Genomic DNA, 20,688 nt, shown 5'->3' with positions numbered 1-20,688 from the left:
AATTTGTTGTTGATTTAAATCTGAGATTGGTATTGTCATAAAATCAATGCGGATGCAAAACTACGACTTCTAATTGAATTAGATATTTAAATTGGGTTTGTAACCATGGAATTGTTGCATTTTATATTTTAAATGTAATTATTCAAAATGTTGTTTCCTTATTACTATACTATATATAAAAATATTAATTTATATTCAAAATACCATTTTAACCCACAAGCTAAAGTAATTCCACTAGTAGGCAAACGGGAGATAACTCAAACTGGATATTTTTCGTCGTCTTAATGAACATAAGATGTAGTATGATTGTCAATTAGAACACTTTCTATGGGAGTTCAAATGATGTTGGTGTACTGAAAGTAATTATCATATGGAAAACGGTCGGCCTTCAACAATGAGACAAAACATACCGTATATTCGTCGGCTATAAAAAGATCTCAACATGAAATATGTGAAACAATTCAAACGAGAAAACTGGAAAAATGACGGCCTAGTTTATAACAAAACAATACCAATGTAAGAATATACTTATTTTAACGATCTGCGATTTCCTCCCTTATCAGTATGTAACCTCAATATAGTGTTTGATATATAATTGAAAAAAAATCATTTGATGTTGATACATGTATCATCAAATAGGTCATAATGAATATGAACGAAATCTAGTAAACAGTTTATAAAGTAAATCAGAAATGAAGTTACTAGTATACGCAGAGATATATAAAACTTGTTTTTTTATGTCTCAAAGTTTATAATGTTGTATGTCTCAAAGTGTATAATAATTAATGTATTATATATCTTTGGTATTTATCAATTTGAATATCTGAATACAAAAAAATGCTGGTGCATGTTCAGACAATGATACTACGGTCACACTCAAAGTAACACAATACGGATTGACCATTGGTGTGCTGACCGACAGGGTATTAACTACGCACCTCTACATAAGAGTGTATCACCCATCATGGGATTTTAAGTCAAGTAGAAAGACTTATTGTTTCAGACAGATACATGTAAACTTGTACAAAATAAAACCTATAATAAGATCCGCGAGGGCCCTCTATTCATGTAGTTTGATGTTTTTCGGTGTGAGTCAATACTCCGTGTTGAATACCGTACTTTGACCTATAACTTATAGTTTACTTTTACAAATAATGACTTGGATGGAGAGTTATCTTACCTCCTATACATTTCTAAGGATATGATTGGTTAAGAGCAACCTCACGATTAAATGTATAAAGAACGATTGAAATTAATTACATGCAACACATTTAAAGCTAACAAGTTATTATTGTTGGCATTTGTTTTTGAATAGACCAATAGAAGTTGGTTCATAATACTAACAATATTGAAGACTTGGTCACTTTTATAGGCCACTAATCTAAATATTTCATGTTAAGATAGTCGGTATGATAAATTCGATAAATAGTGTGCTAGTGACCTAATACGATATGTATGGGGTCAGTAAATTCCATATGGGATGAGAGCAAAGCTAAGCTCTCACCTCATATGGAATTTACTGACCCCGTATATATCGTATTAGGTCACTAGCGCACTATGTAACTAATAATGTTTCATTTGCAATCAAGGATTCATAATGTTTTCGAAGGCGAATTATAATAATTGATTTCAAGGTTAGATTGAAAAAAACATGAATAAAAGGTATAGATACCATTCTTTACAGTTACACAAAGTGAATATGCTTAGTTTTTTGTACTTTGTTAAAGTCCATGTCTGTAGTTGTTCTGACTCGTGTCCCATTTGCCTTTGGTGGGTAGTTTATTTCATTGGTAATCATAGTTATATCTCCTTGTTTTAATATTACCAATTTATGCATGTCTACAGATTGTCAGTATATTATGCTTTTACTAGTTGTCTGATAAAATTTACTTGTGAGTTAAAACTGGACATTAAACAAACACTTTTTCCGGTCACGTCTAATGATTCGCACAATGAGCAATCAAAACCTGAGAATTTTACACATGGAACTTAAAAGACCGATAGACAAAACTGTCTAGTCAAATTTTGAGTGAATGAGTTGTTCCCTTTGTTTTTGCAAGAGTTATTAAAATTTTTTTTTTTTAAACAATCCCTTACTGCCTCAATCGCTAGATCGAAATTGACTGAAGACATGTATTTTTGCTAGTCATTCTACTAGGTTCCATTCCAGTATGCTGTACTAATACATCTTTTTTTATCTTTTCTTGTCCTTATGAAAGTGAATATAGAGAAGAATTTGGTAAAGTCTGTTTTCAATTTTATAATATTTGAGGTGATAATTTGTGTTCACAATTAACTGATAGTTACTATAACCTTAGAAATGTATGTAAAAACTATATGATTAGATATACATTGTATAACTGCTGTTGGGTTTATCGATCATTATATGTTTCAGTTATTTGTTTGGCTTATCTCCCCTTTATCTATAAAAGATAGCTTGCATATCTCTTTACATTTCCGTGCTTTATACAATGGTAGTTCCTTTAAAACATGAATAAACAATAGAGAGAGAGAATATAAATGCAAATTGATCAGGAAATAAAACGAAGCTACAAATAAAAAGTCCAAAATCTAAATCTCATGCACTACATAATCAAGACGAACATAAGTAACACAGAAAACGAAATTTAGAACCCTTTCCAGACTACGAGCAACTCAAACTTTCGTGGTGACTTTTCCTGGATTAGATCAATGCCATGCAATTTTATTTATTATATAAAAATCGCCCAATTGCTGGGTTGTCAGTTGTATCAAAAGTGTAAATAACGAATACGGAATTTAAAAGAAATCGTTCACACGATTGAAACTATTTATGTATAAATAGAAGCCTTCGATTAAACGATAAAACTTTTTATATTCATATCGACCTGGAACCAGTTTGAGAATATAGTTATTTTTGTAAACTTTTCTTTTCTGGTGAATCGGTAAAACATGTTCCGTTGCATTTACGTACGCATTACAATATATATATTACAATGCATGGATGACATGCTCAATATCTAATTTCAGTATGAGTTTTGTCGTTTCTAAATGTATACACTATATATAATGAGTTGTAAGATATTCATTCACATTCGACATTGAAGTGTTTCTTAGTCTACAAAACAAACAAATTGCTTGATATCAATTTATAATATCAACACTTGAAGGTACACAACTCCTGTATACTTAGTGAATCCATAGTAATCAATATAGAGTTATCCAACCTTATATACAATGATGGAGACATCGATATTATGAAAACATCTGGGTTTTTTTCTGGAAACTGTATTCATATCCCTCTATTAATCTGGAATTTTACTCATATGATGTTCTATTCAACTCTGATTTCATTTCTTCGATTATATGTTTTTGGGGGTTAACTTTTTCATGACATGCACATTTTATATACATTTGTGTGTAGTAAACATTTGTATCCGCTTCTCCTCTCAAATTCAATATCTCATTAAAATGAAACTCTCTAGGAATCTTTACCTTATAACGAAAATGCGATCCATGTTTTGTTGGGTTGAATAACGTTTCGAATTTACCTTACTAAATATAAAAAAGAAGATATGGTATGAATGCCAATGAGACAACTATCCACAAAAGACCAAAATGATACAGACATTAACAACTATAGGTCACCGTACGGCCTTCAACAATGAGCAAAGCCCATACCGCATAGTCAGCTATAAAAGGCCCCGATAAGACAATGTGAAACAATTCAAACGAGAAAACTAACGGCCTTATTTATGTAAAAAAAAATATGAACGAAAATCAAATATGTAACACATAAACAAACGACAACCACTGAATTACAGGCTCCTGACTTGGGACAGGCACGTACATAAATAATGTGGCAGGGTTAAACATGTTAGCGGGATCCCAACCCTCCCCCTAACCTGGGACAGTGGTATAACAGTACAACATAAGAACGAACTATAAAAATCAGTTTGAAAAAGGCTTAACTCATCAGATGGACAAACATACAAGTGGACGTGGCCCGGTACTTATACATCCCGACACAAAAAGACACAATGAACAGATCTGAGAGTACTCGCAGTTATCTGACAGCTAGTTCAAAACCATTAACAACTAATAAAAAAATCATGCATCTAAGACTAAACTATCAATCCGTACATATCCAACATCCAATGGATTTAGTGTAAAGACGTCATAAACAGACAGAGAAAAACATGACCTTGTGCAATGCCAAGTTACAGGTATCGACAGATTATAGATCCATGAATATGTATACATATATATGCGTATATAACATACTAGTAATATTTAGTTAGATTTTAATTTACTGAGAAAAAAATCAATATTTATACCAATAAAAACAATATTCAATGATCTTATTACAGTGTTGAATAGGTAACCTTTTAGAATAAGTTTATTTAAAGGAGCATTGTCTTTGCTAAGCATGGTCTTTGCCATTGCCTTATTTTAAAGGTATCCTTTTGTATCCAGTGCTAGTAACCTCACGATCACAATTTATAATTGTTGTTTTCTCACAATTTTAACAATAATTTATAATGATATTATATACCTTCTTTTTCAGTATTATTGGTCGTGTTTCCCTCACCAACGCATGGACTTTGTTGTTTTTCGTTTGAACTGCTTATTTTAAAAAAAAATCCCTTAGGTTTAAACCTTAACTGTCTTATCCGTTATTTTTAACCTATACTGTTTAGTCCATTTTTGATGATACATTTGACGTGGCTCGGTACTTATACATCCCGCCATTGTGTTATTGGGGTATGGTCAATTTTGAGTTCTCATCTTTCGTTTTTGCTTATGTACTTGTGTATTTGCCGTTTTGAGTTTCTTTGTTGTTTTAAAGAGGTTTAGATTACTCATGTGTGTTACATGTCTGCTGTACAGAACCACTATGTTTGACATTATTTTCCTATTATGTCTGTTTGTTTTGTTCACACATCCGTGTCAATATAATGGAATACAATGCGACTGTCATACAAGTGAGAAGTTTAGCTAGCTATAAAACCAAGTTTAATGCACCGTTTTCTATATTAAGAAATGCCTAAACCAAGTTGTTTTCAAACTGTTAAACGTGTTTGAGGTTTTGATTTTGAAAATTTATAAAAAGCCTTTCGTTTTGAATTTCCCGTGAGGTTCGGTTATTTTACTATTTAATGCTTTTTTGACGCAATGTTATAACCATCTACTGTGTACCTAATTTTCATATGAATAATACTTTTGTTGTTAACTTTCCCTTGCCAATGCATGGACTTTATCATTGCTTTATTCAAGCTACCCATTTTGTATCCACAACTCCTCCGGAACCACGATTGAAATTTATTTAACATTTCTTATAAGCTTAACCATACAATGCTATTGCAAACCTTTAAGAATAATTTTGGAATTTCACTTAGAAAATTATTAAACTTTGCAAGTGGCAGGGTATCTATCATAGTATGAGCTCTGCTCGAAGTAACTTAATTTTTTTTCTCAAATATGTCTTAAGTTTTAAATATTCATATTAAAACATTTAAATGAGAAACAATCATAATATTTCTATTACATATAACATTCCGGGGATTTTTTTTTAAATGTTCAAACTTCAGTTAAATCACTGTATATATATCTAAAGATTTTTCAATATTTCCTCGGTATCCGTGGGTCTCTAAAATTATTTATTTTCATTTTTATTAGTTTTTCAGGGCATATTATGATATTTTCCTTGTAGGAAGTACATGTACGTGTTAGTCTGAATATCTATTCTTATCCTTCAAGAAAACGGTAAAATTTTTAATCTAATTGTTTTAATAAAGTAGCTGAAACATAACAGTAATATTGTTATGTGCTGCATATGTGTTTTTGTGCTGTTTGAATATATAAATACATGCAGACACCGAATGGTTTATGTTCAGTCTAACATACTTCGAAACTGGGGGATTCCGAACCTTTGTAACAATCTCTTTTGTGTTACACTTAACATTACAGTATTCCTCAGCGACTTTCACCAAGCCCAATTCCTTTTCAGACCTGACAAATTTTAAAATATTGTATAAATCAGATTTATTTAGAAAACGTCTGTTTTAGTCAATCAGGTGTCAATCAAGCGACCGACAATCAATCACTAGATATAGTGCATGTGTTCATCTTTGTTTTTTTAATTTCATCATAGTTCCATGTAATATTTATTTAAGTCATAGACGTAACATAAATTTATCAATTTGTTTAATTCAAACTTGCAATTACTAAGGCATAAACATTCGCTTGTTAAATGATTTTAAATCACTTGTGTGTTTTGCTGGAGTTTAAATTTAATTACAACAAATTGTCGTGGCAAAAACGATTGAAAATCCAATTTATTCCAGTTTGAAAATCATCTAAACGTATTATCGACCCTCACTTAAACAGCAACAATTCTTTTCAATTGCTATTATCCGCTAAATATTAGACACTCTTCCGAACTATAGACATTGCTAGGACTTCCTAATCTTTCTAAATTGTACATTACTCTATAGAAATCAATCTCCTATAGAAATGTTATTTTACTGAAGCATTCCCGCGGGGTCCTTCCACCATCACAATAACCTATTATTACATACAGTTAAATCCATTCAACTACGTCTCAGTAAATTGCATCTAGTAAATAGAATAGCTAAAACGTATATATTTACACGTATTGTTGATCTTAAAGTATTTCCTGAATAATAGTTCAGTCTTGCCGAGCTTTTTAGATAGAAAAAAGAAACGGATCATATTTAAGTGAAGTATCGAAAAACACTAAAAGAAGATACTTTAACAAATGAATACCATTCTTTAAAACGTTTAGCGGTCGTATAAAAACAGAAAGCTTCTTCTTTGATTTATTTTCAAAGACTGTTTTGATATGTTGAATGGTTTGAATAGAGATAAAGAAATGCACAATTCTAAGTTCATTAAAACAAATCTTGAACTATGCATAAATCAAATCTTTAGAAAATCCAATAGAGGCATTAAGCGCCAATTATATGGCACACTACCCATTGCAAGATAGAGGCGAAGATTTTTTATCCAGCAAACACCCTATAACTTATTCCAAATTTTCAAATATTATGGTAATTGAAATAGTTCAAAGTGGAAGACAATTCAATTAAGTCGGCGGAATATCCGACAAAAGAAATGAGCTAGTACCAAGGCGAACATTTATTTAATCCATTTCCGAATTTGTAATAACCATAATCCCAAAAGGCCTTGCAAAGAAAGAACCTTAATTCTGCTTCTTAACTATGTTAAAATTCACAGACGGAAAGGCATTATACCCTACATAGTGAGTTATCATTTGTAAATGTGTTTTGTTAAAAACAAATAAACTTTAAGACACAATTGTAACTATTTCATTACCGATAAATTCAATACAACCGTGATCCTGCATATTTTATATATTCATCTAATTCAAAATACATTTTACCAGAACAATGATTCTAGACAATGTTTAAATATCTTTAATGCTTTGTTTTGTCAGATTGGGCAAACGGAAAACATTCAAAAATATTTACATTAAAACGAGTTTAACGCAACTTGAAAGTATAAAACCGAGCCACCCTGTGTATATGGTAAACGAGGAAATCACTGGTTATTGCACAGTGTTTCGAAATTGAATGTTTCGGATCCAAAATTTCAAACGATTCCAAATATTCTGCATTGTCATATTGAATGCGTTATGATAATTTATTCACCCTTTAATTTAACCTGACGATGATGCATCGTTGATATTGATATTTGGAATTGATAGTGGCAATTTTCATGTCATAAACATTGTTTGGTTTTTCTAAGGTCTCCGTACTTTAAATGATGTTATCTGATGTTCAAGTTTTTTTCACAAGCTGATCCAAACTTTTTTTTTTTAAAGAATACGCGATAATTTGCAAGAAAAATCGTCACTCTTAATCACTATTTTCAAACATTGTTTTTAGTACTACGTCTTTTAATCTACAAAGTTATGCCAATTGAAGAACTAGATAAATAAAAAAGTAGTTTGATTCAGAGTCCAAATAGCAATTCAAGACAATAGATCTTTTGTCCAAATAAATATCAAGAAGAAATAATCATCATTTCAATTGTTTGTATCTGAAAACTTTTTTGACACCCCAAGCACCTATCCTTATATGTTCCAGACTTGTTACAACCTTTCGTAATTAATTTTGTTGGTTGATGTTTGAAACATCACATATGAAATCTCATGATACTATATTTGACGTAGTTATATTTCCCTGTATAGACCATGCTTTATTCTTATCTGAAAGCTAAACTTCACTACGAATTAAATCCAGAATCAGTAGAAAAAAACTATAATAACGAAACCACAAACACGTCATATCTATTTGTTAATATGTCTTGGGAGTTATTCCACTGTTAAAATAACCAGTTACATAGATTTATAAAATAAATATAGAAATATTTTATATTTACACGTGTATACCATCAAGAATTTTTGTAAGTTTTATTGCTTGTACAAGTATAGATTATCTGTGTTTCGACCAAATATGCCAGATTGAACCACAAAATGTTATTTTGTTTCTTGATGATAAGAGTTTGGAGAAAAACAAATATTTTGCACATTGAGAGCCTCCCCACCCACCTTTCCGATATAAAAGATTGAGAAAGAAAATTGGGAATGTGTCAAAGAGACAACGATCCAACCGAAGAACAGATTTTTTTTTTAAATACACCCATAGTTTATAAATTAAGCTACATTTGTATAAGTAAGGTTCGACAAAAGATATACCAAATCGGGAACCGGCAATGTTTCTTAAACAGATGATGTGATATGAGTGCCAATGAGACAACTCTCCATCCAAGTCAGAATTTGTAAAAATAAACTATTATAGGTCAAAGTACGGTCTTCAAAACGGAGCCTTGGCTCACAAGGAATAGCAAGCTATAATGGGCCCCAAAAATGACTAGTGTACAACCATTCAAACAGGAAAACAAACTGTCTAGTCTATATAAAAAACGAGAAACACAAATGAATCACAACTACACAAACGACAACCACTGAACATCAGGTTCCTGACTAAGAGCAGGTACAAACAAATGCAGCGGGTTCAAACGTTTTAAAAGGTACCAACCTTCACCCTTATCTGAAACAATCGTGTAACATAGAAAGACACACTATAAAATATCAATTGAAATGACTTAACTCAATCAAAAGACATACATGTATATCAACACAAACAAGTAAACATACACTGATCGAATAAATCTGATCTATGACACCAATGTAAATACAAAATCAATAAAACAAGAGTTAAGATGTTGAACAATTTCAGAAAGACAACAATAACCTGGAATAAAATGCCGCCAAATAGAAAAATATACACAGGTAAATGAAAATAATTTGGTTAGCATGAGTAAGACGAACGGGTATTACACGAACTGCTGAACCTTCCGAAGGATCTGAGTTTACCGTGAATTTTAAATAGGGTTCCTATTCTTTAATTTTTATCTTTCTACGCTGTTTTTTCCGGGGCTGTGGCCTGTGTTTTCTTCATTGTTCTTTTGGATAAAGAAATATCTATTATTTCGGCTAGAGTATTTTAAATATTAATATATATACATGTGTACAAGCATGTGCATATACTGGCTCTAAAATCTATCAATTAAAACGACTTCTTATCAATAATAGCCCAGAAAGTCGCGAATAGTTCAATTGCAAGAAAGAAGACTATGTTGATTCTACCTCTTGTATTCAGTTTCCAAATAAATGTATCTATATACGATGAAACGTTAACCTAACAAGTAAATATGAGACTTGAGTTACATTATCTCCGATACCTCATCCTTTGGATTTGTTGATTGTTATTGCATTCTTTAACGTATATTTACCATTATCGTTACTAAACTTGCCAAAGTATTCTTTGATGTGATAGATATAACAAACATGACATTTACAAAACAGCAATAACAAAATAAAAGAGCCGATAATTGTTTTGTCTTAAACTTTAATATTCTAACAGTACGTTTTTATATGGAATAAGTTAGCGCTTTTATAACCAAATATTTTAAGAATATATCTTTATTAATGTGTCCTATCGCTTATATTACTAAAATCAATAAATTTGAACCGATCTGTACTACCAATGTACCGCCATTACAGAAACATTCATGCTAAAACGCTTTTGATCCTTGTCGTTTCTTTGATGTTACTATAATCAGACCTGTTAATACCCAATAATTACACATGGTCGAAATATTCAAACAATAAAAATGCATTGATACTAAAAAATCAAAGATTAATGCTACCTTACCATACTGATAGCACATTCAGTGTAGTATTGTACCTGTGACCTTTACATTTTTGTTTTAATCAGAAAACCAATAAGGTTATAACCGTGTGAAGGGGATTAAAAGCAGATGATTCGATTGCCCAAGTAATTTTAAGTTACAAAGATTTATAGAAACCATAGAGTGCGGTGATAGAATGTGTTGCCAAAAGGGAGATGCACTTTTGAGATTTCCGAATACGGCCTTCCCCGTATGAGTAGATAAACTTTTCTAGAAATGCACCAAAAACAAAATAGAAGTCGCAACTTAAAAGAGGGACGAAAGATACCAGAGGGACAGTCAAACTCATAGATTGAAAATAAACTGACAACGCCATGGCTATAATTAAAAAGACAAACATCAAAAATATTCCAGAAGACAAAACATAGAGAACTAAAGACTAAGCAACACGAACCCCACCAAAAACTGGGGTTGATCTCAGGTGTTCCGGAAGGGTAAGCAGATTCTGCTTAAAGTTAAACTATGGTTATTTTTTTAATGTTGAAGTTAATTACTTACTTTCACTGAGATGTTGAACATTTCATTTTGTTTGTTTCCAAAATTGAACAAAAATACCACTATAAAGTCATTTGCATTAAAAAGGGGAAAATATAAGATGTTTTCAATGTTATCAAATGAAACAGATCTATAGTTATTTTAATTTCAATCATTCTCACTGAAGCTAAACTTTACCTTCCCTGTTTCCATTCTAAATTGCATGCATGCTTTCTATACATAGAGTGTTTTATAATCTCTTCATTCGGCTTTGTTTTCTTATCAGGACTGTCCATTTCCAAACTTTATTTTTCAGTCGAGAGTCTATATGTTGTATTTGCCATTTCCCGATCAATATGAATAACTTACTATAAATCAAAGACGCAATTACATAATGTACAATGTAGCTCTTAACAAAATTTATAAATCTAGAACCACCCATTCCAATAACATAGAAACGAAAAGAAATTTACAGTGAAACAACTTCAAAAATAAAAACATTGAAGAGTACAACATTATATTTTCTGTGTATGCCTTACATGTACTTTCTAAATGAACTAGAATTAATAATGCTAAAACTCTTTGAAAGCTCAAATGCAATTTGGTATAGCTTGACCAAAACATATGTGTCCGCTTTTGTGGATAACCTAGTTAAGATATTCATCATGCAGACATCCGGTCAACTCTACGATAAACAACACAACTCACAACAATGTCAACGTGATGTTGGGTTTGAACGTTCTTGATTATGTGACGACATAAAACAATCAATGGAGGATAAAAAAACTGAATTCAAATACTTTTGGGGTTTGGGGAGGGGGGTATTGCTGCAAGTTTTGTTTAATTGTCATCGAGTTTATATATATCCTTATTGGTCAATCATTTTTCCCCAAATTAAGTTAAGAGGGAAAAGGGGGGGGGGGGGGGTAAGGGGGTCAGTGAAAAAAACTCTGAAGTTTTTTTTTTGATCCTACATTGAACTTTTGATGTCGTCCCTGAGGTACAAATGTACATCAATAAAAGCGTATATTTTTCCTAAACAATTATTGTCTCTTGATCAAGAAATTACTATGAAAATGAGATTCAAACTTCTTCATGCAAATTTGACCATGAGGGAATTTGGATAATCTTTTTGTCCCTTTTGGTCAGATAACTCCTAACGTTGATACGTTTTTATGCATACGAAATCTGGCTCATTAGCGGTAATCATTCCATTACCCGGGAAAATGTTGTAACATCAATTCATTTAAAAAATGTAAAACTCAGTTGAGTAGGACATAACTCATCAGATTGATACAAAGCAGAAAAACAACGAGTATAAAGACAACAGACATACAGTACCGATCTAAGAATATTTGAAGTTACTAAATGCTTGTAGAAGCTATTTACAACTAACAATAAACATGAATTAACATACATAGATTTCAATCAGTTAATAAGTGTAAAGACGTCATAAACGTGCAGGCCATGACTTGGTGCATTGATATATGGGTCAATTAATGTTCCTAACTGCATATCAACGCATAGTTAGCATATCGTTTGCTTTTATATAATAAAATTTCGCATAGATTATTTCTTATAAAACATTTCTTGATATCTGTTGAAGATTTGTTCCATTACACCCTAGTGGGACAACATTAAGTTCTTTTTCGACATCTTTTAAAACAGCTTGAGTGTCCTAATTGATGTCAGATTATACATGTCTTTTAAAACCATTCCACAGGTATTTCAAACCAAATAAAAAAAAAGTTAGGATACATTTGTGACAAACTAAATAAGTTTATATAAAAAAAAAGGGATATAGTATGCATGTATATACTATATGCATGTTATGTATGCTATATTCGGGACACAGAGTCAGACTGGTTAATTTAAATCAGGAAGTCAGGTTTTTCTCATGTTCTTTTGTCTGTACATGTGTTCTTTTCTTTCACTTTTCTTGTTCGTGCTCTGCTCTCTTTTCATATATATCCTTCTCCCTTTTAAAATAGTTGGTTTTAACAAAATCTGTTTCATTGTCAAACTTGTACCTTTCGAAATTTGTCTTGGCTAATGTACAAAAATAAGAAGATGTAGTTTGATTTCCAATGAGATTAAAAACAAGTTGCTTTCTTTAAAAAAAGAAAAACAATACATGAACCTAAGACCGCTGACTGCCGGGTCACCAAAAGATTGTTGCTGAATTTGTGTTCGCTTTTGAATTGAAATAATTGACTGTGAATATAAGAAGCCAGTTGAAAGTATATATTTACAGCTTCTATTTGAATAGTTATTTGAAAGCTCGATTATTTTATTCATACTTGGGAATGGTCATAATTTTTCCGATTATAACCCTTTAGAAAATCCTAATTTCTACTAACCGGATGACTTTAAGTCTTATGCAAATTGCATAAACCTACTCAGTTTGCTTTACAATGTGGAATTCTGGATGCATTTATTTTATCTATCATATCTTTATATTTTGTTTCCTACATGAATGCCTATATATTCTCAACTTGTATTTGAAGCTGTCTGTACTCATGGTAGATGTTGTATGCGGTGAAACCTGTGGCATGCAATTGATTGGGGACCTCTTATGAAGAGACTTATTTTGGTCTCATAAAACATCTCAAATTTTAAGGATTTCCTGATTTTACTTAAATCAATTCAAACATTCTACAGGGAAACTTAGTTTTGCCGAAGAATTTCTTAATTCAGAAGTTTATGAATACCTGTACACACTTTCAAATAACCAATTTATATAAAAAGGTATGTAGATATAAAAAGATACCAGAATTAAAGTGATGTACGCCAGACACGAGTTCAGTAGATACAAAAAAGCATCAGTGACGCTCGAATGAAAAAAGTAAAAAGGCTAAATACATTACAAAGTTAAGGAATCTATTTCTGGGGTAGACAATCCTTAGCTTTTCGAAAAGGTCAAAGTTTATAATAGGACAGTGTCTCAAAAAAGAAACAAAAGAGAAACAACTCGAGGTCAGAATACCGTTAGAAATTATGACCTTGCTTGAAAGTCACATGTGAAGCTCTATCTGCCGTGTCCGAATTTAGATAACATAAACGAAAATATTAAGCTGTCACGAGTGAATTTAATAGTATTGCATGTAAGTAGTATCTTAGCGCACGAAATAGTAAATAGAAAGCATCTCACTGATACCCAGGAAAAGAATACGCATTTGCATCATCACATATCTTAATGTAATAGTTGAATTCGAATGTTAAACGGCCTACATTAAATGTTTAGACTCCGGATTCATTGACATTTTATCCGGAATTTTTGAGAACGCAAACCGATAGTCTGCTTTTGAAATGTGATCTATAATGTGAATGAATTCCGATTGAATTAAATACTTTTGATAAGAATATTATTTTTCTATGTTTTCCGATCTAATATTAATATTTTAACCAGAATCTTCTCTCCCGTAAGTCTATGATGAAATACACACTCAGTATCCCGTTGTTAAATCTTCAAACATAATTAGTTCACATGTTATCGAGACAACATACAATACCACGTTATAATTGACCCAGATACACACAGTGTACAGTGGTCGTTTTAAAACAAATATAATTGCGTCGTCAAGGGCCATCAAGGGACCATACCAAAGACGTAGATAACAACCTGTTTTAAAGACCTGTATAAATGACCGAAAACTTTCGAGACGTTCCGAGAAATTTATTCTGACTTCCGGCCGAGAGATATCGAGTGGCCCATAGATACATCCAGAACTCGCCAATATATAAGCATGAACCCCTCAGGGGGTTCATGCAAAAAACGTAACAGGGTACACACGTATGTCACGTTTATAGGACAACTTGTCAGTATGGCCAATGAGAGCTCCCGCGAGTTATGTGCAATATATTTTTAAAAAAATCGACAGTTATATTAATGCAACATATTTCAGAAGGAACAAAATAAATACAATAATGCACAGGTATTTGACATGACATTCTTTCAAATCTATTACTTAGAATAGCAACGCTGACCATATCCACGGAGGTAGTAGCAGACATTCATGTGTCATATTATAAACAGATAAGACGCGTTGAAATAATATATTGCCTAACTCTCTTTATTGATATTTATTGTCTTTTACTCCAAAGTCTAAGGATTGTTTATATTTGTGTCAGTAGTGTCATCTTTCTCAAGATCAAGTTTGTACAAGAAACGACTGAAAACACATTTATCGAATTCTGCCTGTTTTATTGACTTTTATCAGCTGATTATCTGGCTATTATTAGATATACTGCAAGATAAATGTGCAGTTCTTCTGTTGTAAATGCAGTGGAAGATAAAACAATGCTTAGCATCGATAGACACATGACTCTTGGATGTCACATCAATTAAACAGATCATGTAAATCCATTGAAGAACAATCATTATTGATTGGTTCCTTCGGATTAATCAATGTTAATTATCATTGGAATAACAAATTAATTACCGATGGTAAACAAAGCATGATTTTATTGAGATTTCTACATTGAACCGGATAAAAAATCTTTTTTTTCTGATACATTGTATAATTACAAATAGACGGAGTTTTTGTCAAAGTTGTATGTAGTAATCCTAATACTTCCATTTTTTTTAAAGGCTGAAGACATTATAAAAAAATATTCGGTTTATTCAAATATTCGCATATTCTGCGGTATCATTTAACTGTAGTATGGAACTGAATATTTCTAATACCTTCACAAGTTGTTTTTTTTTATTTAAGAAGTTTCCCCAAATAAAAAAAAAACATCAAATAATACCTATCATTATATTATTCCCCCCTCCTTTAGAGGCTAACTTTTAAAAACAGATTAGTTATGAAGAGACAAGAATCATAAAACACAAACTTAGTTACATTATCAATGATTATAAATTCGTTCTTCAACTTCATATTTAATTTAGCTTTTAACTTCAATAGTTTAAATATTCTATTTGCTGAATTCAAGCAAAACGAATTAGACTCGAGAAAATCGTACTTATGAAGTCTTCTGCATAACTTCTTGATTCGGGCGTCTAGAGGTGAAAAGAATGGGGAGTATATCCAGGACAGGAGAATATATCTAATAAGGAAGATACAGAAAGAATGGGTATTCAAGACCTGCTCATCAATTATTGCTTCGTGTATACCTTGTAACTTTCGTTTGAATATTAAAAGGAAAAGGCATGTTGAGGAGTCTTCAATAGCTTGCAATAATTACTTTATAAAAAAGATATAAGTAAGATTAAAGATATAAATTACTTACAAAACTATTGTGAAGTCTTCCTGAAAATTGAATCATGTGTTGACCAGCAAGACTTAATACAATTATGATATCAATGACAACTAATGAAGATATCGGTGGACACCATCAATACCTTAGTTATCAAGAATTTGACAAAGAAAAGTTAGGTTGTGATCAGCTGTATACAAATCTATACTACTAAAGGAAGAGACCGATTTCATTGAGCTGCAACTCCTCTGAAATCATACAAAGTTTGAAAAATTTGTAATATGACGTATACAGTAACAGTTTTGCTCTTCCTAAATTTGTTTTTAAAACAATCATTTTTCAAAACAAAAAGAAAGGATAGAAAATATGACTGTTAGGACTATAAAGATCCTAATTATATTGCAATGGCATCATTTTGCTAAATTAAATGACATCCACCTTTTTTACTCAGGTGCAGAACTGTCCAAAAATGAAATCAGTGTTAACTTGGCCTTTAAACGTGGCGAAGTGATCCCCTCCCTTTTTTATGTGTAAACACAGGTACCCGACGTCCGGACCCATCCCCCTTTGTTATGCACTTGCCCAATTGTCCCGCGATTTCGCGGGCATCTTCCAATGGATTTAATGTGCAAGTATTTTTTTTTACTCAACAAGCATGCCACAAAAGAAGCATGATGGCAATATATATACCTCTGACAAATTAAGTGGTTCGAACTTAAATCAGCTAGCATTGTCATTTATTTAACCAATGCAATGTGTGAAATTATGTCATAACACTTTTAATAAGTAGACGCAATCGTGTTTTTGTTAATAAATTGTTAAAAGCAGAAATAAGCATACTATATATTTAAGTGTCATCATACGAAGTCATCATTCCTAGTAAACAATGTAATAAACACAGATTTGTCTAAAATGGTAAAATATGGAGAACGACCTGTACCGCAACGAGTTGTGATATACATTTTGTTTGACTGACAGAACTACATGTAGTAGCATAAACTAATGCACTGCTTTAAATCACTAAAGATTTGGTCCATCAGTGCCTCATACCAATGATAAATAATTTATCAAATTGCTTGCTACACATATTTTGGTCATTTCAACCTGGTCAAATTAACTAAAGGATAAATTATCACCCTTTTCCCCCCTTCGTTTTCAAATGCATGTTACGTCGCTTGTCAGCATAGTAATAAACAGAGATTCGAGACTGACAAATCACGAGAAAAGCAACAAATTGCGCATCTTTACTTTGAATTCCATTGACACATAAAAAGTGACACCACGCAATAATTATTTTATTTCTTAATCAAAATTATTTTCATGGGATTCTTGAACAAACTGAATCCTGATTACTCTACCTTCAGTTGTCCGATCTCAGATTACAATCAACTAGCTCATATTATATGTTTAATTAAATTGATATATCAACATAATTAGACAAATAGTTTTTGAAAGTTTCAATGTTATTTTAGAAAATAACAATTTGATATACGGATATTTCATGTTTCACGTTTTTCGATCTGTACACTTTACAGAGTGTGTCTTCGTTGTAACGAGTAAACGTTTTGTACTATATTGCTAAGTTCTGTGCAATAATATTTGGAATTCAACTTGATTGAGCATTTTAAAATAAATTTTTCGCAAAAAAGTACAAAAATTCTCTATACTTTTTAACGTTCGTTTGTTTCAATTTTGGTAAATTTCTTAAATTTATTTTTTACGGAAAATCAAAATGCGACATAATATTACAAGGAACTTAATTGTCAACCACACGCAAAACCATTTGATTGTATATAGACGATTAAATATACAAGGAACTTCAACGTCAATTCTGAATTATCCATGCAGATAGAATAAAGAAAACACACACACTATTATAAAAAAAAAAAAAAAAAAAGTGTGTGATAACATTGTGTGAGGGAATTCGACGTTTGATGTACCACTGTTCACTCCAGTGCAATTTATGACAATACCACTGCATCAATCAGAATTATTTTTTTTGCAGTGTTTTAAGAAATGATTTTGCTTTGTTGTCGCGTATTATTTGTGAAACATTCAATGTTTTAAAAAGGCGAATTTTCTTTATAAAGTCAATGATTATGTTGACTTTTGAAGGCCAAACTTTCTACAGCCTTAAATACGCTAATGAAAGATCCAAAAACTATACCAATACATAACGACATGTTTATGAAATTATAACAAATCTATTGGTTAACAAATTTTTACTCGTTATTGCAAAAAAATGAACTTAATATATCTGACATTTTCTCCCTACCCAGTTTACCCCTATACATTTTGATGATGTGGACTGGTCATTGTTATTGAATCGTAGGCAATTTGATTGGATTAAGTTGTTATTAGTTTACCTTCAAACTTGTTTATGCTTTTCATACATGACTTGATTAATTAGAACGTGCATGAATGTGTACGGTAACTAAAATGACCTTCAAACTGGACACTGGACGAGTCAATATTGTGTTTTATCAATGAAAGTTAAGGTATGAAAGGTAAGAATTGCCACTTATTCGATTTTCACAAAATTTTCGGAATATACAGTTGAAAGGTTATTTTTTAAAAGCCTATTGTGAAGAGTAAAGAGCAAGTTTACAAATAATACGTTTTGTTCCATTAAACAAGTCATTTTCGTAAGAGAAATACCGAAATATATTTTACGCACGACTACGGCAGGTAAAATTATTATTTATCATAATAAAAAAAAGCATTTTTCAGTCTCATTGGAATATGTTGATTACAATTAATCCCAAACTTAAGAAGTAAGTAACTAAAGTCAAAATATGTCCGATCTGCCTATTTCTGCACATCAAAAGTCAATACGAACGTTTTAAATTCAATTTCGTCTACCTCACAAAATCTTGTTAGGCACTATAATATGACTGATTTTTTACAATAAATTTAAATTACATTGCTTCGTTTCTTTGTACATGCATTTAAGAATAAATAACTAATGGATACAGCCGCTAATGAATATTATTCAAGAACGATGACATTAAAAACATAAAAAAGGAGACCTTCCAAAAGACAGCTCAAAATCAAGAATGATCATTTGGCAAAACAACAAAAAGCACTGAAACATATTTAAAAGCTATATATGTCAAATGCAAAACGCCAATGTCAATGCAACCTCAAGACTGATTAAATACAAACTGTATGTACATTTGTATCAAAAACGTACATGGGTCAGTCGGTTGCCAAAGATGGCACGGTTATTGCTCTAATCAGATATGAGCAGGGGACACATTAAAACGGGAAACATGGACATTGCGAAGAGCAATAATCTATCTAGAATGATAATGGTTATTTTACATTTAATCCATACCGAGGTGGACTGATTGATATCTTCGTCTACGAAAGCGTGATCCATTATATATATTTTATTATATCATATCACTCCTTAGTTAAGTGGAGAGTTCGACTTACATACATGTACGTGCTTAAAGCGTATTAAATGTAAATGTTTTATTGTTAGTTTCTGTCTTAGTATGTTTTTTTTGTATATTGCTGACTTAAATGAAACCATAAAATACCTTTATAAAGTATCTTTAGTGTACCGAATTCCTGTGCATTATGGGTACGTGCATGTGTCTTTTACCTTGTTGACAGTCGTGTGGTGCAATTTTTAAATGGGTGGGGGTCTTATTATCAGTTTAAATATATTTGTATCCAATCCATATCTTATTCTTCTCTAATTACTCCTATTTTGAAGATTCAAATGACTTGCTTCATTGATTTATGCTATAAGTAACATTGCACAAGTTCAACCATCGCGTAACTTCATTAAACAATGCAATTAAGACACGAAAATTAAAGCTGCTCAACTACAAACATGTATCTACTTCCACGTGAATTAGTGGATTGAAAATGTTCTGAAATTGCAAATGTGGCTTTGTTTTGTTGCTTAAAATATAAATACTATCTATACAAAAACTTGCTTGAATCAATAATTGATTTCTGGTGTATTCATGTATCATAGACTAGATTGTAATAGGTCCTACCTGACATTTCTGTTTTATGGATTAATCCTTATAACAAGTAAAAGTAAGCCAAATTATGAAATATTAGCACTTAGTTTTAGTTCAAAATGGATTTATTTCTGTGCATCCTCACGTTTGCTTTGTTTAAAAAATACACTTAAAATGGTACGTATCATGTCGCCAATACAATAACTAATAGGGTACTAATCTAAGCGTAAGCCATTATATACTAACATTTATGATATCTTGTTCAATGCCAAGAAGCACTTGTTGTGTGTCTTAGAATGCTAATAAAAATAAGTTATCCATAACATAATTCATCTTGAACAATAGTCGAACACAGCAATATGATGTCGAACTATGCTACCATTACTCTGTTTTAAATTAGTTTTGCTTATTAAGTAAACACAATTATCATCGTAAAAACAAAAGAATTTATTGTTTATAGACTCTGCAGTAATTTGTGGTTTATAATGAGCTACCATGATATATTTACATACGTGGTGAAGGGAAAACGGTACTATTTATTCTGCCATGGGCGACAATGTTAACATTTTCTAAATTTACCACTTTTTAAGATAAAAACCTGGATAAAACAGTTATATGTTGTGTTAGTACTCTATTACTCTGTTTTAAAAATTAAAGCCAAATAGTATCATGACCAACTTCCAACGGAGCTTGTTTATGTTATCCATGCCCACCGTCATTTTGCACCAAATTTATGAAATTTTGCAAGGCT

General features: G+C 31.5%; 1 protein-coding gene across 3 annotated transcripts in view; it reads right to left on the bottom strand.

Moving 5' to 3' along the window:
• LOC139520403 (Kv channel-interacting protein 4-like) overlaps window positions 1-20,688 on the bottom strand; it is a 210,436-nt gene that overhangs the window by 122,771 nt on the left and 66,977 nt on the right. The window contains exon 1 of one of the 3 annotated variants that reach the window (XM_071312997.1): window positions 19,971-20,087. The exons of the other annotated variants lie outside the window; for them this stretch is intronic. Within the exon in view, the coding sequence (XP_071169098.1) occupies window positions 19,971-19,977 (7 nt within the window). The 5' untranslated portion in view covers window positions 19,978-20,087. Of the gene's footprint in view, window positions 1-19,970; window positions 20,088-20,688 lie in introns of those variants that run through there. 3 annotated transcript variants of the gene reach the window in all.

Source organism: Mytilus edulis, chromosome 4 (assembly GCF_963676685.1).
Source record: "Mytilus edulis chromosome 4, xbMytEdul2.2, whole genome shotgun sequence".
In the NCBI taxonomy this organism is placed as follows: Eukaryota; Metazoa; Mollusca; class Bivalvia; order Mytilida; family Mytilidae; genus Mytilus; species Mytilus edulis.
This window is presented reverse-complemented; position numbering and strand designations above follow the sequence as displayed.